The sequence below is a fragment of the Ctenopharyngodon idella genome, chromosome 11, assembly GCF_019924925.1.
Source record: "Ctenopharyngodon idella isolate HZGC_01 chromosome 11, HZGC01, whole genome shotgun sequence".
NCBI lineage: Eukaryota > Metazoa > Chordata > Actinopteri > Cypriniformes > Xenocyprididae > Ctenopharyngodon > Ctenopharyngodon idella.
In genome coordinates, this window is record NC_067230.1 from 28,975,623 (window position 1) to 29,000,923 (window position 25,301).

The window sequence follows — 25,301 nt, forward strand, 5'->3', positions numbered from 1 at the left end:
CTATACTTACATCATCTGTTCTAATTCTGAATAAATCAAGTGATTACTCAGTGAACTAGAAATGAAAACCAGGCTTCCTGAACCCAATCCCACAACAAACAGACTGTGGCTTACTGAAGACTTTGTTCCACGCTCAGAAAAAGCAAGCAGCTCACTCCACAGTGCAATATCGACGTGGGAGTACAGCAACCATCAAAACAGCGGTGGAGGGCATGATCAATATTTAATCAGCTCCTAAAGAGATACTTCTCTGTGATTCCTTAAGTCTGTTAACAGCTGCATTGATCCACCTGCTGGAGGCTGTCCTCCGGCCTCATATTAAACGTACTTTAATCTTAAACCCCTTTTTGTGCTGGTGGTCTACCAATAGTGTGTATATAATGGATGTTCTGGCAAGCAGAACCACAGCCTTTACTACACTGTAGCTTCCACAGTTGTTGGTCTGAGGAAATATATGAATCAAAGCAATGTACTTAATAAAATATGAGCTTTAGACTTGTGGTAGATTCCTGTGCAAAACTCTCTGACATAATACCAAGGCATTTTTTAGCCTATTTAATTGTCCACCATGTGAGAGTTTTCGACCATGTCCGTAGCACAAACAATGCTGGATGAGTTAGACAGCTTATATGTGTATAAGTGATAGTAAAAGCTTGCCTAATAGAAAAATTTATATAGACAAACAATTATTAATAACATTGTGTTTTATACGTATATATACAATTTTTTTTTTACAATGACAACAATTCATTTACAAGTTTAAAACATATAAAAATAACTATATACATATCTATCATCTTTGGTAAAATACTTGGCTTTGCAAAATATACAGTATGTTGACTCCATTGTAATCTATCAAAAGATTTGGACAACACGTGCTGTAACAGAAGGTTCTACTTCTCATTCATCTCATGTAATCCCTAAAAACACATTCACGGAGTCTATTTATTGTCATGGGAAAAAACAATAGGACAGTAAAACACCTTGTAGATTTGCAAGGGAGGTAGAGAAAATAACCACTGGGTGGCGCTAGCTTCATATATCTAAACAAATCTGTTTACTATTCATTAAAGGGATGAAAATGAAAATTTTGTCATTTACTCACCCCCCAAGTAGTTGAGTTTCTTTGCTCTGTTGAACACAAAAGAAGACATTTTGAAGAATGTGGGTATTCAAATAGTTGTTGGTCCCCATTGACTTCCATAGTATGAAAAAAAATACTATGGAAGTCAATGGGGACCAGAAACTGTGTGGTTACCAACATTCTTCAGAACATACCCTTTTAATTTCCACAGAACAAAGAAACTCATACAGGTTTGGAACAACTTTCATTTTTGGATGAACTATCCCTTTAAAGGATTAGTTCACTTCTGAATGAAAATTTCCTGATAAATTAGATGAAGTTTTTCACCCTACCGCGGTACTTCTGCCTACGTCACGCGTGACCTTTCAACGTAATGCGTGGTGCATCGCAGAGCAGTGCAAGACGAGCATTTGTGGTTAAAAAATATATACTTTTTTTTTTTAAAATGACCGATTGTTTTGCTAGATAAGACCCTTATTCCTCGTCTGGGATCATGTAGAGCTCTTTGAAGCTGCACTGAAACAGCAATTTGGACCTTCAACCTGTTTAACCCAGTTAAGTCCACTATATGGAGAAAAATCCTGGAATGTTTTCCTCAAAAACCTTAATTTCTTTTCGACTGAAGAAAGAAAAACATGAACATCTTGGATGATATGGAGGTGAGTAAATTATCAGGAAATTTTCATTCAGAAGTCAACTAATCCTTTAAAGGGATAGTTCACCCCCCCCAAAAAATAATGCCATTAATTACTCACCCTCATGTCGTTCTACACCCATAAGACCTTCATTCATCTTCGGAACACAAATTAAGATATTGTTGATGAAATCCGATGGCTCAATAAGGCCATTCAAACTCTCAAGGTCCATGAAGGTACTAAAAACATATTTGAAACAGTTCATGTGAGTTCAGTGGTTTTATCTTAATATTATAAAGCGACAAGAATACTTTTTGTGCGCCAAAAAACCCCAAAATAACCACTTTTCAACAATATCTCTATGGGCCGATTTCAAAACACTGTTTCATGAAGCTTCTGAGCTTTATGAATCTTTTGTTTCGAATTAGTGATTCGGATCTCCTATCAAACGACTAAACTGCTGAAATCATGTGACTTTGGCGCTCTGATTCGATTCGTAAAGCTCTGAAGCAGTGTTTTGAAATCGGCCCATATAGATATTGTTGAAAAGTCTTTATTTTGTTTTTTTGGCGCACAAAAAGTATTCCTGTCATTTTATAATATTAAGATAGAACCACTTAACTCACATGAACTGTTTTAAATATGTTTTTAGTACCTTTATGGACCTTAATTTGTGTTCCGAAGACGAACGGAGGTCTTACGGGTGTAGAACGACATGAGGGTGAGTAATAAATTACATTATTTTCATTTTTGGGTGAACTAACCCTTTAAGTATCATCAGGGAGGAGCATTTTATGGGTCAAATGTCAAAGACAATTACTAAATACGTAATCATAAAGCTTTATAACAATGAAACGTCACTAATGTAAAGAATTCACACCGGAGGTCAAGCGATATGAGCATCAGATGGTGAAAAACATATCGGTAACCCCTAATTAACTCATAAAGGGACATTTCACCCAAAAATTAAAATTCTCAACTTGTTTCAAACCTGCAAGAGTTTCTTTCTTTGGTAACCAAACCATTGATAGACCCCACTGACTTCCATAGTAGGAAAATAATTCTATGGAAGTCAATGGCTACCGTCAACTGTCTGGTTACCAACATTATCTTCTTTTGTGTTCAACAACAGAAAGAAACTCGTACAGGTTTGGAAGAACTTGAGGGCGAGTAAATAATGGCAGAATTTTTATTTTTGGGTGAACGGTCCCTTTAAGTACTAACATAAGCTATTTTGTATATCAGCCTTACATTTGAAAATGCAATAAATGTCTTTTAAATCCCTGTGTAACATTTCATTGCATTCGGGCATTTGGCAAATACATTTATCTAAACTTAGGCTATACATTTTATCAGTTCATCTTATCAGAAGGCACACGGGCTGCTCTCCTGCACTGACTGCAGAGCTTCTTTGCCGTCCTCCTGTTGGCAGGATATACAGACCTCCTCTTGAGAAAGCGGTACCGGAGCTTCAATATGGGGTGTCAGTGTAGATGGGTTCAGAGGGATGGAACAGGAAGCTGTCGTCGGATTCACCTGGCAGTTGAAGGTGGCCGTGATGCTGAGATTAACTAACGGGCTGGAAACAGACAGCTGCTCCGGTATGGATTCCTCCTGGCTGGTGCGTTCCAGCCAATCACCGCTGCTGTGACTCTGGCTGGAGTCTGGCTGACTCTGGCTGTCCGATGAAGTCATGGAGGGTTCCTTCTGGCACTTGTCAGCGTGTAATAGACAGTGATGATCAAGTGTGCCGCTCTCTGAGGAATCCTGCACTAGCTGAAGAGAACAAGAGATGGGAAAGATGAAATGAGGATGTGTGGAATACTGTATCCCACAATGCAATGGGTTCGGTTTGAAATTCCATTACCATCTTTTTCCACATTATTTGATTGGATTAATGAAAATAATACGTTAAATGACACTGAATTAAATATGCAATGTGGAAATGGGTCATGTGACATTAGCTTAGTGTACTACTGTTTGAAGAATTTGTTGTTGTATATTGCACACTGTTGTTCTTAGTAGAGAAGGTAAACCAAATAGACCAATTTCGAAATAGCATACAAGAATTACTACTCTATTTAGGCTATATAAAATTATGCTATTTCTTTATTTGGCAGAAAACGAGATATATACTATTATATCTTTATGTGGCAGAAATAGTAACACCGTGTCCTAACTAGACGCACCGCGACGCCACAACACGTGACAAAGGGTATCTTTTCCATGTTAATCAGAGTTTTTGTCCTTGCTGGAATAACAACACTGAAAATCTCAGGTAATGTTTATGTGCTTTATTTAACGTTATACTTCGGGGCTGTTGAATGTTCGAATCTGATTGGTTGACAAACGTTTTAAGGTGTGCAATTATTTTCAGGGAAACGCACAGCTAAAGTAGTTCTAGGCAGGTCTTGACCGCATTGCAGTTCCATATCACTTCACCAAATGATTTCAGTTATTTCAATAGGTCCTTACAGCCTACAACAGCAAAAGAAACAAAACCCACAACGACACCGACCAAGCAAATAAATATAGTAAACAATAGGATGAAAACGACAAATTATTTTCATGGTTTTTGCCACAAAATACATTTTATTGAAAGTGCGCGCATACTCTCCCGCTCTCTCTCTCTTTCAAACGTACACACAGACACACACTCACACCGAAACTTTTTGTCAGCACTGCTCTGACTAATTAATCTGTAAAATAGTTTAGCAACTTAAAAGCTAAATGACATTTTAACTGTGTGGTTCTTGAGGTAGATAAACTTATAGTTTTGCTATTAGTAGAGACACTGCTGCACAGATTCGGGTAGTTCACATATGCTTATTCTCTCTCTCTCTCAACTGCGTTAATAACTGTATCAACTGTATTAGTCTGCTATTAAGGCTCAAACCTCCATTACTAGCTCTGAAATTACGTTTTGGTATTAGCAATGGAGGCTTGGGATGAGATGCGTAAGAAATTAGTCCCGCACATAAGAGTGTTTTTAAGGACAAAAACCTGACATTAATCTTGAAATACAACATCTGAACAGTGTCTTGAGCAGTGTTGGGCACGTTACTTTAAAAAAGTAATTAGTTATAGTTACTAGTTACTTCTCACAAATAGTAACTGAGTTACATCATTATAAAAAGTAACTAATTACCAGGGAAAGTAACTATTGCGTTACTTCTTTTTTTTCAAATATGTCAAATAACTTGGATGCCCCCAATATTAAATATAAGTCTTAAAATAAATTATTATTCTTGATCTGACTCGTGACTCATGATCCGCTCTTGCTCACGACATGAAATTTCTCTGTACTGTACTACGTGTTGGTAGCCATTAAAGAAAACGTAGTTTCATATTTATGTTTAAATAGGCTTATGTTCTGTTTTAAATTAATCTATTTGATTATGAAAAGTGAACAGCATGAGTAAGATAGAATACATCATAAGTTGCGCAATATATCGGGAGACATGCAGTGGGTCAGACATGATTTTGACCACTTCATTAAGTTTTGTTTTGTAGAAAGCCTTTCTTTAAAGTGAATTTCGTTTTTGTAAAAATTGTATCTTAATTTTAATCAATGGTTCACCAACCAATTACCGTGAACTGGAGCGCGTTAAAGGCTAAATGAACCGAAACTCACCGTATAGGCTGCTTGCCTCACAGACATGAGAAATATATCTATAGAAAGCTTGAAATGTCTACTTTTAAAAAGAAATAATTCAAAACGAAAAGAAATAGGCTACTCTCTGATTATGTAATCCGAATGAATTGTGCATTCTCTTTCTAAGCGCGTTCACATGCGGAGATGATGAGAGTCAGTTATGTCAACTTCATCTTTGCAGCCGACACAGAAAACATTAGTTTATTAATAAACAATTAAATGTCTGCTTGCTGCTTTTGCCACATTCATAATCATTACTTTTGCCGGTTCTTTATGGCAAGCTTTATGCGTGCGCTTGAGTGCTATATAGCCTATATTATGTAAACGCTCATTATTATGGTTTATTCTCTCCAGTATATAAGAAATTAAGTTAATACAAATGTGATTAGTCAACTAATGGCTTAAATGGACAACTAGGCTACTAGTCGACTAGAAAAAAAAAAACTTATTTCACATATTTTCAATTCAGCATGTCAGAAAGGGTATTCTGGTTTGAGCTCGCACTCCACTCGCATGATCTGACACAGACACACACACACACACACACACACACACACACACACACACACACACACACAGAGCATCAAACATTATTATCAGTTTAAAATTATATTTGTGTATGACTAACCTGTACTATTTCTTTACAACAAAACGCTTTGCAGGTCTATAATCTCTAGTCACACATCAATCATCATCAGTTAGCATGTGTCTCACCCCAACACACACCAGAGATAAAACTTTGCAGGTCCTATGGCTGAGAGAGAGACTACTCGGATGAAAACCTCTTCAGTGAGCTCAATTATATTAACGCTGCATTTTTTTTTGTCAGTAAAGGTAACAGCGTTGTAACAGGAAAAAAAGTAATATGTTTGATTACTCGTTACTGAAAAAAGTAACGCCGTTAATAACGCTGTTTATTTATAACGCCGTTATTCCCATCACTGGTCTTGAGGTGTGGTATTCTTTGAATTCTTAGAAAATAATCCCGCTTCGCGTCGTGGTCGCATTACCATCTCGGGTGTGCATTATTTTCTAAGAATTCAACAGCCCGTCGTCAATTATCCCTTACTTAAAAGCATGTAATGTGAGTTTGAATATCATTTTGTGTGTCTTTTATAGCCGTACAGGAAGCAACAATGGACAATTTACCTCAGATCTTCAAAATAAATAAAAGTAAACAACAACGTTCAAACTGTCAACTCATTGTGAACAGACAAGTGTGTTCTATGACAAAGATTGTTTCAGTAACTCAGTATGTATTTTAGTAATGTTAAAATGGTGTAATATTCATGAAATTGAATTTGTACTCCATTTTGTAGTGAGTGCCGGGAGCTTGCAGGAAGAGCCCGCCCACGCGCTCTTCTGATTGGCTGTGATTTTTGATTGACTTGTGTGGACAGACAAATTGTTTGTCGCTGGAATCTTATCACATCGCATCTGGTTAGGACACGGTGTAATATGCTAGTATGCTACTCTTTTATATAGAGTAAAACAAGATATATAGACTTACTATATCTTTATATGGCAGAAATAGTATTAGTATACAATAGTATTACACTAGTATGCTATTCCGAATGTAGGTTTGTTGATTGGAGAACTTAAACTTTAATTTAAATTAAAGCTGCAAGCAGCGATGAAAGGGCCCTCGCACCCGGGCTCACCGCCACCCGTTGGCCTTAGGAAAACAGTGAAAAGTGGGCGACATATGCATGTAAGCGAGTAAATACAGGAGAATTATGGCAAAATCATTTAAAAGTGCCACAGTTCCTGCTGCCAACAGGTGGCGCTTTGACCGTAACTGAATATTGCAATGTAGATGTCTTTAGGCCAGGACTATTATCAGGCCAGGACTATTATCAAACATGTGAAGTTTGGAGCAGATCAGACATTGTATGCCTGAGTTATAACAACTTCCTGTTTCATGGTGAAACATCAAATTTTGTCAAGCAGCCACGGACACGCCCTTCAGCGAAAACTCTAGATCTTCGCAATTTAACATCACTAAGGCCTTTAGATTAGACTGACCAAACATGACCTTGATCTGATTAAAGCTCTAGGAGGAGTTTGTTAAAGTACAACGTCTGGAAATGGCAAAAATTGCACAAATTTTCCAAAGTTATTTCAAAATATCTTACTTCCTGTCAGTTTTCAGATTTTGCTCCAAGAGACTTTTTTGTAGGTATTGGGCTGTTAGATGTGTGTACCGAATTTCATACTTGTACATGAAACGTAGCGTCAGGGGCACTTCGTTGAAATTTTGTAGGTGGAGCTATCGAGCCATTTTGCCACACCTCATTTTGAAACACATATCAGACGTAAATTTTCACCACTTCTGACACGTGTGCAAAAGTTTCCTGAGTTTTCGAGCATGTTTAGGCCCTCAAAAATGTGATTTCCCTTTCATGGCGAAACATCAGACTTTGTCAGGCCACCACGGACACGCCGTTCAACGAAAACTCAAGATCTTTTCAATTTAACATCGCAAAGGCCTTAAGATTAGACTGACCATATATGATGTGCTTCTGGTTAAATCTCAATGAGGAGTTAATCACAGTGTAAAACATGTCATTTCCTGTTACCCACAGGTGGCGCTTTGACTGTAACTGAATATTGCCATGTAGATGTCTTCAGGTCAGGACTGTAATACAACACATGAAGTTTGGGGCAGATTGGACATTGTATGCCCGAGTTACAACAACTTTCTGTTGCCCTTCAGCGAAAACTCTAGATCTTCGCAATTTAACATCACAAAAGCCTTTAGATTAGACTGACCAAATATGATGTTGATCTGATTAAAGCTCTAGGAGGAGTTTGTTAAAGTACAACGTCTGGAAATGGCAAAAACTGCCAAAATTTTGCAAAGAAAATTCAAAATATCTCAATTCCTGTTGGGTTTACAGATTTTGCACCCAGGGGCTTTTTTGTAGGTATTGGGATGTTACATCTGTCTACCGAATTTCATACTTGTACATGAAACGTAGCACGAAGAGCGTTTGATTGAAATTTTGTAGGTGGCGCTATCGAGCCATTTTGCCACACCTAATTCTGAAACCCAAATCAGATGTAAATTTTCACCACTTCTGACGTATGTGCATAGTTTCATGAGTTTTCGAGCATGTTTAGGCCCTCATAAATGTGATTCATTTCGGAGAAGAAGAAGAATTGACTGAGCAATTCCAATAGGTCCTCACACCATCGGTGCTCGGGCCCTAATTAACATTGTGCTAGTAGTTTACCTTTTTTACTAGTGGTTTACCTTGTTTGATAGTAAAGCTACACCAATATAATTGCTTTAAACATACTATTCTAGTACACACTACATAGTACATACTGTGTAGTATGCACTTAAAAAAAACGTACCTTGTTGCCCCCTGCGACCGGAACCTTTTTTATACCTGCTGGAGAAAGACGTCACTGAAAACTTTAAAGGTGATCTTGATAAAAAAATTTTTTTTAAAAGAGCCAAATCTGAATCTAAAAAGCTGATAACATTTAACTGATCTAGCAAAATCACTTTTTTGATCTTTGATCTCTTCATAATTGAAATGAAAATACCCACAATACCTTTTCTCTTTCGTAACTTGCAAGTAATCACCATCACTGCCAGCGTCAGCAAAACCAGAACACCACAAACTATAACTGCAGAGAACAGAGACAGAGAGATAAAGTCACAGACCATACAAGAAGAAACAAAGGTCAAAGGTGACAGGAAGTGGGGAAGGAAATGCATGACTAGGAGAATAAAAAATGAAAACAATGTCAAAAGCAATGCATCAAAAAGTGACTCACCACTGACAGACACATTAACAACATGAGCTCAAAGTCTAATAATTGTTCACTTACAAAAAGTACCAGGTTTTACAATTATTTTTGGATGGTATTACTACATTATTCTTAAAATATGAAATCATTCATATTACTTGCAATGCTTCATGGGATTGTAGTTCTTTCCCCTCATACTTCCCTATGAAGTCTTGTACCTTTGTCTTTTTGTCTGGTTTTCAAATATTTTTTTTTGCTTCAAATCGAAGTTTGTAATGTTACGATTCACCTCGTAGCTTTTTGGTTTAATTCATGGCTTAGTTTATGGCATTCAAGGAAGCTGAAAAACTGGGTGGGACTGTTGTGTGTTCTGGAATACTTGTTTCTGTTTGGTTGATCACAGCATTCTGCAGTCACACATTTTGCATAATGATCGCAAATCTGATCTTTGTACTAGACAACTGATTTCCTGCATAGTATTCTGATACCATGGTAACAACACTGTACTTTTAAAAGGGTTGTAAACTACATTTTAATGAAATGGCCTCATATTTACCAGTGCAGTAGATTATAGTTGGGGTATCTATGTCAGAGCTTGTTGTGGTTTTGCTTGCTGTCGTGCTGCTTGATGGAAGCAGAGATGGTGTGGTGGTTGTGTTCGTGGGCTGTGCTTCCTCCGTTTGACTCCAGACACTACTCGGTCCTCTTAAGCGAGAATGAGGATGCTTGGATGAAGTCTGAAGAGAAACCTCTGTTGTTGTTGAAGGGGGTGGTGTCACATCACACAGTGTGTCAGCTGTAGAGTTGCCTTGTCTTAAAACTGAACCACCTTCACATCTTACAGAGAGAAAGAGACAAATAAGCCATATGCATTTGTGTGTATTTGCAAGCAGTGAATCTTTCTTTCCATTCACATCTTACTGTGTGTGTGGTTGGCAGGACTCAGCATTAATGTGGTTTGAAAACGTTCCAGGTGGACACGGTGCACACTTGACATCATTTTTAGGTGTTCCTGCATTCACAAACACAAACACAATGATGATGCCACATATAACTGGCCTAATGAAACAAATATTCACATATTGCATCAAATGACTATGTCAAATTGATGTATTTCCCATTGAAACAGACAGCTTTTTATGTAAGCAATAAGGTACGAGAGGCTGTGCTGAATAAGCTTTGCGTTGTGCCTAACAACGCCCTTCAGCCGTGACTTATCCATGATACAGCACTAGCCTTGAGTACCTTATTGCTTTTATAAAACGGTTACCACACAATACAAATATTAAAGCCAAAAATATGTATCAATACAACTTTCATGAAGTAAACTTTCACTAAAGGCCTTCCTTCCGCCAGAAAAAATAGTCCCTGACCGAGAACAGCAACAGAAGTTACATTATTACGCCATTAGATGGCGGCAAAGACTGTCTTTATGAGTGTGTCAGTCAGTAGCGAAGACTTTTACATTGAAAAGACTGAACTGTTGTGAACACGGAACAAGACGCAACTGACAAATGCTTTGACTAGCGCTGTCAGTCACGGGAAAACCCCTTAACTGTTAAAAGGACAAGTTGATACATCGGACATTTAAACAGATTTTTTATTATGAACATAGGACTGACCTGAAGGAAAATGCTAAATCTGAATGCATAGGTAATAAACTCGCTCAATCAATCTCTTTCTCACAAAACTCTTCTATATAATACAGTAAGCTTCAATGACCAATATCAATTGAGAACATACAGTTTACGTTGCTAAGTGTGGTTGCTAAGGGTGTTGTGTAGTGATACACAGAACCGTTGGGTGAAGCGATCATAGCCATGTTTTATCGTGAATAAAACACAGCTATTGGCCAATCAGAATCAAGGACAAGAATTAACCGTTTTATAAATAGCAGGTAACCAGCAATCAATTGCTACATGTTGTTTTAGTGATTAGCATTCCTAATCTAGAGAGCATTTTATTTGACAAAAGTTGAATTAGTCATCAATATTTTTACAGTTTTCCCAGAAGAGACTGTAAATTTTAGAAGTGAATGTGTGCTCAAAATGAATTTCGTCAACAGACATGTTGCTAAATTCTGGCTTCACAGGCTCTTATTAGTGTTTATATACAGTAGCTAGATTATGTTTGCCTCTTACCTTTTCTGGCTGTGTATTCACCAGGTTTGCAGGATTTATATTTTCTACATTCCTCACATTCAGAAAGGAAAACAGAACAGAACATTCCAGGCTTGCAAACGCAAACAGATCTGGTATCAGCGGAGCACTTCGTGCCATAAGCCAGTCCTTTCTCTAAGACGAAGAATTGAACAGCAACAATTCAATAAGAAATTCAATGTGAAGAAAAGTGAAATAAATATTAATTATACAAGTACATTCCGTAATACTTATCAATAAGGTTCAATTTGTTAACATTAGTTCAATCATGACAACTCGCTGAATAGTTTTAGCATTATTGTTATTGAATATGGCAATGTATTTGGTCTTGGCAGACTAGATCTGCTACGCTGCTGTTGCAGAACAAGTATGGACTTGCTACTGTTTATAGATGCTACTATGAGCATGTAAGAGACGCTGCTGCTGCATAAATAGACATACAGAAATCCTGAAGCAGATCTAGGCAGGTGGAGATGGGAAGGTGGAGGGGTTCAAAGTCGCTGCAGGACTAGCTTACAGCAAACACTGAACCAGACCATTTAAATGTTGAGCGAGCAATCTCATTAGCTGCAGGATCAGCAGAGACCAATCAGCTTGTGCCATGTGGTAATCATGTGATTGTAAGCAGATTGAACCCTCTACAGTTTCATGACTGAACTCGATATTTACAACACGAATTCCGGAAATGTTGGGACGTTTTTTAAAATTGAATAAAATGAAAACTAAAAGGCTTTCAAATCACATGAGCCAATATTTTATTCACAATAGAACATAGATAACATAACAAATGTTTAAACTGAGAAATTTTACAATTTTATGCACAAAATTAGCTCATTTCAAGTTTGATGCCTGCTACAGGTCTCAAAATAGTTGGGATGGGGACATGTTTACCATGGTGTAGTATCTCCTCTTCTTTTCAAAACAGTTTGAAGACGTCTGGGCTTCGAGGTTATGAGTTTCTAGAGTTTTGGTGTTGGAATTTGGTCCCATTCTTGCCTGATATAGGTTTCCAGCTGCTGAAGAGTTCGTGGTCGTCTTTGATGTATTTTTCTCTATAGGTGAAAGATCTGGACTGCAGGCAGGCCAATTCAGCACCCGGACTCTTCTACGCCGAAGCCATGCTGTTGTAATAGCTGCAGTATGTGGTTTTGCATTGTCCTGCTGAAATACACAAGGCCTTCCCTGAAATAGACATCGTCCGGAGGGGAGCATATGTTGCTCTAAAACCTTTATATACCTTTCAGCATTCATAGTGCCTCCTAAAACATGCAAGCTGCCCATACTGTATGCACTTATGCACCCCCATACCATCAGAGATGCTGTCTTTTGAACTGAACGCTGATAACACGCTGGAAGGTCTCCCTCCTCTTTAGCCCAGAGGACACGGTGTCCGTGATTTCCAACAAGAATGTCTAATTTGGACTCGTCTGACCACAGAACACTTTTGTACAGTCCATTTTAAATGAGCCTTGGCCCACAGGACACAACTGCGCTTCTTGACCATGTTCACATATGGCTTCCTTTTTGCATGATAGAGCTTTAGTTGGCATCTGCAGATGGCACGGCGGATTGTGTTTACCGACAGTGGTTTCTGGAAGTATTCCTGGGCCCATTTAGTAATGTCATTGACACAATCATGCCGATGAGTGATGCAGTGTCGTCTGAGGGCCCGAAGACCAAGGGCATACAATTCGGCCTTGTCCCTTATGCACAGAGATTTCTCCAGTTTCTCTGAATCTTTTGATGATGTTATGCACTGTAGATAATGAGATTTGCAAAGCCTTTGCAATTTGACGTTGAGGAACATTGTTTTTCCACAATATTTTTATGCACTCTTTCACAGATTGCCCATCTTTACTTCTGAGAGACTCTGCCTCTCTAAAACATCCCTTTTATAGCTCATCATATTACAGACCTGATATTAATTAACATAATTAGTTGCTAGATGTTCTCCCAGCTGAATCTTTTCAAAATTTCTTTTTTCAGCCATTTGTTGCCCCCGTGCCAACTTTTTTGAGACTGGTAGCAGGCATCAAATTTGAAATGAGTTCATTTAGTGGATGAAAGTGTAAAATTTCTCTGTTTATACATCTGTTATCTATGTTCTATTGTGAATAAAATATTGGCTCATGTGATCTGAAAGTCTTTTAGTTTTCATTTAACATTTAATTCAAATTTAAAAACGTCCCAACATTTCTGGAATTCGGGTTGTAACTATATTAGTAAAAATTAACTAACAAAGAGCATTTATTAATCTTAGTTAAAGCTGCATTTCGTAAGTTTTGCCTCTTTGTCACCATCTCTGTTTGAAACCTGCAATTGCAGTTATTTGCGGAATTATCATTTTTATGTGAGTTGTGCCTCTGCACGGCTCCTCAGCGCAGATGAATCTAATATTTGCTGTAAGTGTGGATACTGTACTTTGTTCTCAAATTGTTAATGTTAACAACATCAGCATTGCGTGACTGTATATTTAGTGTGTATTAGCGTTACCTGTAGATTTCAATTTCTCTACAGTCTAATCCCTAACAATAATTTGTCATACCATACAATCCACCATCCAAATGATAAGTTTAATTATTGCAGCTGCGGTGAGAAAAGGCTATAAATGATATGCCTTGCATGCGATATAGCCTTCTAGCTGGGACTCGTTCTTTCTGTTTACAGACGTGATGCAAAGACATGCTTGAATTTCCCGTGGTAACCCACCAGTACCACCAGAAATATAAAACATTATTACAAGCTTGCCGTTGTGAATCAGGTTAAGGTAAGGAGATAGTTTTGAACACTGGCTGGTTATGTACATGCTCAATAATTGATTTTGGATCATTTTTAACCAAAAAAGTTACGGACAGCAGCTTTAATGTTAATTAGCATTTATTAATCTTAGTTAATGTTCATTTCAATATTTTCGAACAAATTCAAATCAAAAGTTGTATCTGTTAATATTATTTAATGGACCTGAGCTAACATGAACTAACAATGAACAGACGTATTTTACTATTTAGACGTAACTAAAGTAAACAAGATGAATAAATACTGTAACAAATGTATTGCTTATTGTTAGTTAACGCAAAGCGTTACTGTAAATTCGTAAGACTGTGATTTTGCCGCAATTTTGTGGAAATCAGCATGTAGTTTATGTAATCTGTACATTTTATATTTTAATTTGTAATTTTCTAAAATTTAAAGGAATAGTTCATCCAAAAAAGCAAATTCTCTTAAGTCTTACGGTAGCTTTATGTGAAGAATAGTCAGAAGTTCACTGATAACCTTCACCTCTGTATGCTCATATTCAGATTACATGGATTATAGTTGAAATATAGTCATATGGACTACTTTATGGTGCTTTTTTGTCATTTTTGTTGCTTGACAGCCTCTGGTCACAATTCCCTTCCACTGTACAGAAAAGTGAAGTGTGAAAATTGTGCTAAATATCTACTTTTGTAGTTTATTAAAGAAAGAAAATCTTCAAGGGTTTGGAAGGGCAAGCGGGTGAGTAAATGATGGCAGAATTATTTTTATGATGAACTATCCCTCTAAGATATATTCCAATTAATACTAAAACAAGCCTTTTTGATTGTGGATTGTTTTTATTAAAATAGTCGACTCACCATCTTTACATTGTGGACAGCTGAAACAATTTTTAAAATGGTTATAATTTTCTGAGTACTGCCCTTGTTGACAGGGTTCACAGACGGCGTCTGAATTCCTAGTGCAATGCACATGCAGACGCGTCCCTAGAATAAATTATAAATATGTCAGAACTATTGTATTAAAAAACACAGAAACATTTGTAATCTTGCTTTACAACCAACCTGGTTTGCATTTACTGCAGCATATTTGCAGTTCTTTGTGGTAATATTCAGAGGTCAAGTTGTTACATTTTCCATCTGAGCTATATGGAAGTGGTGCCTATGAAAGCAAAGGGACAAAGCCAAAAATATCAGACAGTGACATTTTCTTTAGACTATCAGGAACTGATACTTGCACATGTCATGTGACTTGTGTGCATTGTTTCCTCATAGTCACAATATACATCTTTGAGTCTTTTTCCCAAGGACACCAATGCTGCTACTATTAGGGTATTCAGTGTAGGATAGATGTTGCTTTCTCACAATGTTAATTGACATGATGAAACCTGTGAAAAACAGAGTGACTTCAAATGGATGGATGTTGAAAATGCTGATGTGATAGTTTCAAATCTGCACTCGTCAGCTACAAAAACTCAAAGAGACTCAGTCTAGTGACAGAATGAATTAACTACCTCATATTGACAAATCCATTGTTTTATTTCAGCAAAAATATTATTTAATAAGTGTTCATTTAATTACTGAAATTTTGCCATATAGGAATCACTATCGAACACTGAAAAACTCACATGGTCAACCACTAATTTGGCAAACACAAATTTACTATCTAGAGTTTTGATAGATGTGGTTTTTCACTGCGGTTGCAGATTTGTAAATATAGATACGATCAATACGATTCAATTTATTGAAAGGAAAGGGGATATATATAAATTCACAAACACAACTCTCCTTTAACCTACGCAGTGAAGAGGTGAACCAAACGCACAGTGGAAACTGACATGAGCCGATATGAATGGCCAAAATTAGCCAATGGCAATGGAGAGTGGCAAAGATAATCTCCTGACCAATAGATATGATATAGATATCTTGAGATGCATACAGATGCATATCTTTGCATGCATACAGAATCTCCAGCAGTTTGCTGTCTGAGTGCAGAAGGTGTCCATATATGAACGTACATGTGATAAACACTGACAGAGGGGATGGAGGTGGAGCAGAAGAGGACAAAAGCAGAAGTGAAATCAGAGGGATATGACTAGCTAAATAATAATATACAAATTAGTGAGGGAGAAACAATAATGACCGGAAAACACAGATCGGGAAACCAGACAAACTGTTTAGAGGAAAAGCAAGGGACTTTTGCAAATCATCAGGAACTTTTTGACTGCTTTAATAGTCAAGCTTGAATTTGTTTGTGGGTTTTCAAAACTTGCCACACATAAAATATACCAAGAGGAGATTTATATTTAATGATATGTAGAATCTTGCTACATTGATATCCACAAGAATTTTACAGAGAATATTAATGAGGTCACATCTATGGAAGCTTGTTTCCGCCACTGAATAAAAAAACAAAAAAAAGTAATTGTGACATTTTCTTTCACAATTTTGGCTTTTCTTGTGAGTTTAAATCACAGAATTGCCTGATAAAAACTTGCAATTGCGAGTTATACAGTCAGAATTGCGAGACATAACTTGCAAATGCGTGTTATAAAGTCAGAACTGCGAGTTATAAAGTCAGAAATTTGTGATATAAACTCAATTGCGAGTTATAAAGTCAGAATTGCATGATATAAAATCGCAATTGTGAGTTATAAAGTCAGAATTGCGAGGTATAAAGTCAGAATTGCGAGATATAACTTGCAAATGCGTGTTATAGTCAGAATTGCGAGATATAAACTCACAATTGCGAGTTATTAACTCACAATTGCGAGTTATAAAGTCAGAATTGTGAGATATAGTCGTAATTGCAAGTTATAAAGTCAGAATTTTGTGATATAAACTCAATTGCGAGTTATAAAGTCAGAATTGCGTGATATAAAATCCCAGTTGCGAGTTATAAAGTCAGAATTGCGAGATATAAAGTCGTAATTACCAGTTATAAAGTCAGAATTTTGTGATATAAACTCAATTGCGAGTTATAAAGTCAGAATTGCGTGATATAACTTGCAAATGCGTGTTATAAAGTCAGAATTGCGAGATATAAGGTCAGAATTGCGAGATATAAAGTCGTAATTGCGAGTTATAAAGTCAGAATTTTGTGATATAAACTCAATTGCAAGTTATACAGTCAGAATTGCGAGACATAACTTGCAAATGCGTGTTATAAAGTCAGAACTGCGAGTTATAAAGTCAGAAATTTGTGATATAAACTCAATTGTGAGTTATAAAGTCAGAATTGCGTGATATAAAATCGCAATTGTGAGTTATAAAGTCAGAATTGCGAGGTATAAAGTCAGAATTGCGAGATATAACTTGCAAATGTGTGTTATAGTCAGAATTGCGAGATATAAACTCACAATTGCGAGTTATTAACTCACAATTGCGAGTTATAAAGTCAGAACTGTGAGATATAAAGTCATAATTGCAAGTTATAAAGTCAGAATTTTGTGATATAAACTCAATTGCGAGTTATAAAGTCAGAATTGCGTGATATAAAATCCCAGTTGCGAGTTATAAAGTCAGAATTGCGAGATATAAAGTCATAATTGCAAGTTATAAAGTCAGAATTTTGTGATATAAACTCAATTGCGAGTTATAAAGTCAGAATTGCGTGATATAACTTGCAAATGCGTGTTATAAAGTCAGAATTGCGAGATATAAAGTCGTAATTGCGAGTTATAAAGTCAGAATTGCGAGATATAAAGTCGTAATTGCGAGTTATAAAGTCAGAATTTTGTGATATAAACTCAATTGCAAGTTATAAAGTCAGAATTGCGTGTTATAAAATCGCAATTGTGAGTTGTAAAGTCAGAATTGCGAGATATAAAGTCATAATTGCAAGTTATAAAGTCAGAATTTTGTGATATAAACTCAATTGCAAGTTATACAGTCAGAATTGCGAGACATAACTTGCAAATGCGTGTTATAAAGTCAGAACTGCGAGTTATAAAGTCAGAAATTTGTGATATAAACTCAATTGCGAGTTATAAGTCAGAATTGCGTGATATAAAATCGCAATTGTGAGTTATAAAGTCAGAATTGCGAGATATAACTTGCAAATGTGTGTTATAGTCAGAATTGCGAGATATAAACTCACAATTGCGAGTTATTAACTCACAATTGCGAGTTATAAAGTCAGAACTGTGAGATATAAAGTCATAATTGCAAGTTATAAAGTCAGAATTTTGTGATATAAACTCAATTGCGAGTTATAAAGTCAGAATTGCGTGATATAAAATCCCAGTTGCGAGTTATAAAGTCAGAATTGCGAAATATATAGTCATAATTGCAAGTTATAAAGTCAGAATTTTGTGATATAAACTCAATTGCGAGTTATAAAGTCAGAATTGCGTGATATAACTTGCAAATGCGTGTTATAAAGTCAGAATTGCGAGATATAAAGTCGTAATTGCGAGTTATAAAGTCAGAATTGCGAGATATAAAGTCGTAATTGCGAGTTATAAAGTCAGAATTTTGTGATATAAACTCAATTGCAAGTTATAAAGTCAGAATTGCGTGTTATAAAATCGCAATTGTGAGTTGTAAAGTCAGAATTGCGAGGTATAAAGTCGCAATTGCGAGTTATAAAGTCAGAATTGCGTGATATAAAATCCCAGTTGCGAGTTATAAAGTCAGAATTGCGAGATATAAAGTCATAATTGCAAGTTATAAAGTCAGAATTTTGTGATATAAACTCAATTGCGAGTTATAAAGTCAGAATTGCGTGATATAACTTGCAAATGCGTGTTATAAAGTCAGAATTGCGAGATATAAAGTCGTAATTGCGAGTTATAAAGTCAGAATTGCGAGATATAAAGTCGTAATTGCGAGTTATAAAGTCAGAATTTTGTGATATAAACTCAATTGCAAGTTATAAAGTCAGAATTGCGTGTTATAAAATCGCAATTGTGAGTTGTAAAGTCAGAATTGCGAGGTATAAAGTCGCAATTGCGAGTTATAAAGTCAGAATTGCGTGATATAAAATCCCAGTTGCGAGTTATAAAGTCATAATTGCGAGATATAAAGTCATAATTGCAAGTTATAAAGTCAGAATTTTGTGATATAAACTCAATTGCGAGTTATAAAGTCAGAATTGCGTGATATAACTTGCAAATGCGTGTTATAAAGTCAGAATTGCAAAATATAAAGTCGTAATTGCGAGTTATAAAGTCAGAATTGCGAGATATAAAGTCGTAATTGCGAGTTATAAAGTCAGAATTTTGTGATATAAACTCAATTGCAAGTTATAAAGTCAGAATTGCGTGTTATAAAATCGCAATTGTGAGTTGTAAAGTCAGAATTGCGAGGTATAAAGTCGCAATTGCGAGTTATAAAGTCAGAATTTTGTGATATAAACTCAATTGCGAGTTATAAAGTCAGAATTGCGATATAACTTGCAAATGCGTGTTATAAAGTCAGAATTGTGAGATATAAAGTCGTAATTGCAAGTTATAAAGTCAGAATTTTGTGATATAAACTCAATTGCGAGTTATAAAGTCAGAATTGCGATATAACTTGCAAATGCGTGTTATAAAGTCAGAATTGTGAGATATAAAGTCGTAATTGCAAGTTATAAAGTCAGAATTTTGTGATATAAACTCAATTGCGAGTTATAAAGTCAGGATTGCGTGATATAAAATCCCAGTTGCGAGTTATAAAGTCAGAATTGCGAGATATAAAGTCGTAATTACCAGTTATAAAGTCAGAATTTTGTGATATAAACTCAATTGTGAGTTATAAAGTCAGAATTGCGTGATATAACTTGCAAATGCGTGTTATAAAGTCAGAATTGCGAGGTATAAAGTCAGAATTGTGAGATATAAAGTCGTAATTGGCAGTTATAAAGTCAGAATTTTGTGATATAAACTCAATTGCGAGTTATAAAGTCAGAATTGCGTGATATAAAAATCTTAATTGTGAATTGTAAAGTCAGAATTGCGAGGTATAAAGTCGCAATTGCGAGTTATAAAGTCAGAATTGCGTGATATAACTTGCAAATGCGTGTTATAAAGTCAGAATTGCGAGATATAAAGTCAGAATTGCGTGATATAACTTGCAAATGCGTGTTATAAAGTCAGAATTGCGAGATATAAAGTCATAATTGTGAGTTATAAAGTCAGAATTTTGTGATATAAACTCAATTACGAGTTATAAAGTCAGAATTGCGTGATATAAAATCGCAATTGTGAATTGTAAAGTCAGAATTGCGAGGTATAAAGTCGCAATTGCGAGTTATAAAGTCAGAATTGCGTGATATAACTTGCAAATGCGTGTTATAAAGTCAGAATTGCGAGATATAAAGTCAGAATTGCGAGATATTAAGTCAGAATTTTTTTATATAAACTCAATTGTGAGTTATAAAGTCGCAATTGCGAGTTATAGTCAGAATTGCGAGTTATAAAGTCAGAATTGAAAAATAAACTCGCAATTGAGTAATAAATTCAGAATTACGAGATATAAAATCACAATTCTGATAAAAAAAAAAATTTTCCTCAGAATTGGACTTTAGAACTTGCAACTGCGAGTTTACATCTCACCTTTTTATATCTCATTTATATCTCAATCTTACTAGGCATACTAGAAACTTCCAGGCAAGTTGGAGCTAACCTCTGCAGGCCAGTGGCCCTCCAATCAAGTTTAACATGAAATCAGTACAAAACACATTTCACATTCAAAGATCCAGGTATTTCCCAGTGTGAACACATCTGGTCTGTTCATCTAAAAAAGGAAGTTGCATAAGGATTCTGCTTTCTGCCACAGACCGAAATGCACAGAATGATCTAAGAGTTGTTGCAATCGATTCACACTCAATTCATGTGGTGCATTCATAAATGACTCATTTATAACTGAAAAAAGACAGACAGAACAAAAACCTGGCTCAAGAAACTATCAAAGATGAAAAGGCAACCATTAACGTCAACTTTCAAATAAAAAAAAAAAAAATCAAGCTTTTCAGCAGGAAACGCACATTCTAAGATAATCCCGCAGATTAGACGTTACGAAAAACGACTGCATCATCTCTAAAACCACTGACGTCCTCTCAGACAAATGACAAACACTTAAGATGTTGAGAGGAAATTGCTGAGGTGTGTTACTGGGAAACGACCCACATTTACAGGCCAGCAGACTTCCTTCATGCAACAGTGAGCTTCACTGAAGAACAGACCCGGAGTGCTTATCTTTACAATATCAGTGTCCTTGTAAGTCAGCTAAACAAGTAAAAGGCGGTCTCTTAGCTGATTACAGTGGCAAAACATTTAAACATTGCATGCAAAATGCACACACGTATTTTGTTAAAAAGACTAAAATGCTGTATGTAACCTACCAAAATCAGTGCGTAATCTTTAATAAAAATGAATCACTATATCTGTTTACTATTTAAGCATGCTTTTTAATCTGGCCTCCAGCACATTTTCCCATGGCCTACAGATCCTGCAAGTGGAATTACAACACGTACAGCAAGTGGAACCTGCAGTGTAACTTTTTAAAAGGTTGCCTTATTGAAACTATAGAAAACAAGGCTGGTTGACAACACTTCATTAGCATGCTCACTTGACAGTCCTTTGTTACATGGTAAAGTACGCGGATGTGTTCTAGTTAAGATGTGATATACGTGAACTCCCCACCCTCTCAATCTAGACCACAAGAGCTACTTGACATTACACTGAATGACTGTATTTTACAATCTAATGACCTGCCAATCTAGACACAGCACTTGCAGTAGTGGTTATCGTCCTATGATGCCCAAACTGCACACTTGGTTTTGAGATACTTATAATAGATAAAACTGCTGTGTAGGCCAGCACACTTTTATTTAGCCTAGGACACCATATATGCAGCTCATTAGGTTTTTCTAATTTATTATGTTCAAAAATACTGTCTAGATGGGTAGCTGTAGGCCAATGACGGCCAAAATGTTTTAAGATACCTATGATGCTCAAGAATGTAGTTTGGGTATCTAGTTTTGCCCATGTTATGCAGTTCACTAGTTTGCACAGTTTGTTTTGGCAAAGGCTTTTGGCAAACGTAGGCAGTACATTATGTTTTATTATGCTCATATATGCCGTCTAGGTAGGCAAGTCACTAGGTATTTCCAGTGTTGGGCACGTTACTTTAAAAAAGTAATTGAGTTAGTAATTAACTAAGTTAGTAACTGAGTTACATCATTATAAAAGTAACTAATTACCAGGGAAATTAACTATTGCGTAACTTCTTTTTTTTTCAAATATGTCAAATAACTTGGATGCCCCCAATATTAAATATAAGTCTTAAAATAAATTACTCTTGATCCGACTCGTGACTCACGACATGAAATTTCTCTGTACTGTACTACGTGTTGGTAGCCATAAATATGAAACTACGTTTTCTTTAATGTGTAAATAGTTTTATGTTCAGTTTTAAATTCATCTATTTGATTATGAAAAGTGAACAGCACGAGTAAGACAGAATACATCATAAGATGCGCAATATATCGGGAGACATGCAGTGGGTCAGACATGATTTTGACCACTTCATTAAGTTTTGTTTTGTAGAAAGCCTTTCTTTAAAGTGAATTTCGTTTTTGTAAAAATTGTATCTTAATTTTAATCAATGGTTCACCAACCAATTACCTGGATTTAATAAATAAGAAGCAAATATAGCAGACAATATAATCATGACATGGAGGCGCCGGCGCGATCACTTGCACGTGAACTGGAGCGCGTCTTATAGGCTAAATGAACCGAAACTCACCGTATAGGCTGCTTGCCTCACAGACATGAGAAATATATCTATAGAAAGCTTGAAATGTCTACTTTTAAAAAGAAATAATTCAAAACTAAAAGAAATAGGCTACTCTCTGATTATGTAATCCGAATGAATTGTGCATTCTATTTCTAAGTGCGTCCACATGCGGAGATGATGAGAGTCAGTTATGTCAACTTCATCTTTGCAGCCGACATTGATTCAGAAAACATTAGTTTATTAATAAACAATTAAATGTGTTTTTGCCACATTCATAATCATTACTTTTGCCGGTTCTTTATGGCAAGCTTTGTGCGCTTGAGTGCTATATAGCCTATATTACGTAAACGCTCATTATTATGGTTTATTCTCTCCAGTATTTAAGAAATTAAATTAATACAAATGTGATTAGTCAACTAATGGCTTAAATGAACAACTAGGCTACTAGTCGACTAGAAAAAAAACTTTTCACATATTTTCGATCCAGCATGTCAGAAAGGGTATTCTGGTTTGAGCTCGCGCTCCACTCGCATGATCTGACACAGACACACACACACATTATTATCAGTTTAAAATTATATTTGTATATAACGCTGTTACTAACGCTGTTTATTTATAACGACGTTATTCCCATCACTGGGTATTTCCCATGTCCATCATTCCCAAAAATACCGTCTAGGTTAGCAGCTTGGTGAGTTTTGCATATGTCCACAATAACAAAAAATTCAGTCTATAGAGTTGTGCTTATACCCAAGATACTTAACATTTTGTCTAAATAGGCAGCACACTATGTTTTAAGATACCTATAATGCTAAAAATGCAGTTTGGCTAGGCAGTTCACTAGTTTTGCCAGTGTTGTGTGCTTAAATGTACACACTTGTTCTGAGATACTTATGATGTCCAGGTCACTTTGATTTGCCAAAGACACCCAAAAATGCTGTATATATAGGCAGTATATTATGCTTTATGTTGCCCAAATATGCTATCTGGTAGGCAGGTCACTAGGTTTTTTCCCCAAAAATACCATCTAGGTTAGCAGCTTGCTGAGTTTTGCATATGCCCATGATGACCAAAAATTCAGTCTATAGAGTTGTGCTTATACCCATGATGCCTAAAATTTTGTCTAAATAGGCAGCATACTATGTTTTAAGATACCTACGATGCTATATAAAAAAATAAATTAAAAAAAAGCAGTTTGGCTAGACAGTTCACTACAATGTAAAAAATTATTTTCATGATTTGTTATCATAACATTTTTTCTTTTGTCAAATCAACTTAATTAATGTGGTTCAGATAACATAATATTTTGGGTTTCTGTTGTTTGAATCAATCGCCTTCATTGTATTAACTCAAATTTTTAATTTCAGTGAACTCAATTTTTTCAAAAGGCAAACAAGTAACTTACTTTTTTTAAGTTAAACCAACAATTCTTTTTTTACAGTGTAGTTTTGCCCATGTTTTGTGCGTAGGCACACTTGTTGTGAGATACTTATGACGTCTAGGACAGGTTACTTTGTTTTGCCAAAGACACCCAAAAATGCTGTATATGTAGGCAGTATATGATGCCCAAAAGTGCAATCTAGGTAGGCAGGTCACTAGTCTTTCTCATGTCCATCTTTCACAAAAATACCATCTAGGTAAGCAGCTTGCTGGGCTTTAGTGATGACCAAAAATACATTCTAAGTAGAGTGGTGCCCAAGATTCCCAAAATACATGCTTAAATAGGCAGCACACTAGGTTTAGGATGCCTATGATGCCCAAATTAAAAAAAAAATCAAGGCATGTAGCTCATTAGGTCACTATGACACCCACAATGTTGTCTACGTAGGCAGCACACTATGTCCAAACATGCAGCCTAGGTAGACAATCTATGTTGCCTATGCACGTGATGCCCAAAACAGTAGGCAGCTCACTATTTGAGACATAACCAAGCACGCAACCTCGGCTGGAAATTCCAACAGCAAAAGAGCAAAACATAACTGAAAATAAATATATCTTTCATTTACGATACACATTTAGAACCCGAGAATAACATTTCTTTTTCGTTTAGTGTTTTTCAAAAGTATATTTTCACGTCTATCAAATACACTTGTGAAAGTCTTAAGTATAAGAATGAATCATTACATTGTGTTTGTCAGCAACACATATAAACCTGCTCGTTACCTTCCCCTCCGCCACGCGCCACACCGCCGTCATAAATATAAACCGTGAGATGAGAATCAACATGATCCTTCGGCGACCCGCGAGACTGACTGCGAACTGACCATCACTCGAGCTCTTCGCGTCCCGGAAATGCTGAACGACGCAGTCCCCCTGCAATCAGGAAGCGACGGCGTGTATGACACATAAACATAGACCTCTGAAGTCCCCACATGCACACGAGCTCACATGAGCAAAAACTTATTTAAGCCTGGAAATAAGGAGTTAGAAAAAAATAAAACAAATTAAAAAAATACTACGTGAATGATCACTAAGCAAATTTGTGAAAATAGTGAGAATTTTTTTCAGGTGAATCTCTCAAATGTTATA

At 36.2% G+C, this 25,301-nt stretch overlaps 1 protein-coding gene and 1 long non-coding RNA gene across 6 annotated transcripts; one reads left to right on the top strand and one right to left on the bottom strand.

The window, feature by feature from the left end:
- Window positions 1-686: 686 nt before the first annotated feature.
- Window positions 687-25,119, bottom strand: tnfrsf1b (tumor necrosis factor receptor superfamily, member 1B). 2 transcript variants are annotated; one of them, XM_051912123.1, is made up of 9 exons: window positions 24,936-25,119; window positions 15,114-15,210; window positions 14,910-15,035; window positions 11,278-11,430; window positions 10,058-10,148; window positions 9,693-9,973; window positions 8,939-9,013; window positions 8,735-8,769; window positions 687-3,495 (listed from the first exon to the last, which is right to left on the bottom strand). In XM_051912123.1, the coding sequence occupies exons 1-9, from the start codon at window positions 24,996-24,998 to the stop codon at window positions 3,085-3,087; spliced, it is 1,332 nt and encodes a 443-aa protein (XP_051768083.1). In that variant the 5' UTR covers window positions 24,999-25,119; the 3' UTR covers window positions 687-3,084. The 2 variants fall into 2 exon arrangements, with proteins under 2 accessions (XP_051768083.1, XP_051768082.1); XM_051912122.1 differs by having other exon boundaries at window positions 8,735-8,772.
- LOC127522309 (uncharacterized) lies at window positions 15,218-24,929 on the top strand. 4 transcript variants are annotated; one of them, XR_007932559.1, is made up of 3 exons: window positions 15,218-18,984; window positions 19,069-19,357; window positions 19,500-24,929. It is a non-coding gene; the product is annotated as an uncharacterized LOC127522309 (long non-coding RNA). The 4 variants fall into 4 exon arrangements; XR_007932561.1 differs by having other exon boundaries at window positions 19,621-24,929; XR_007932562.1 differs by having other exon boundaries at window positions 19,889-24,929.
- Window positions 25,120-25,301: the final 182 nt, after the last annotated feature.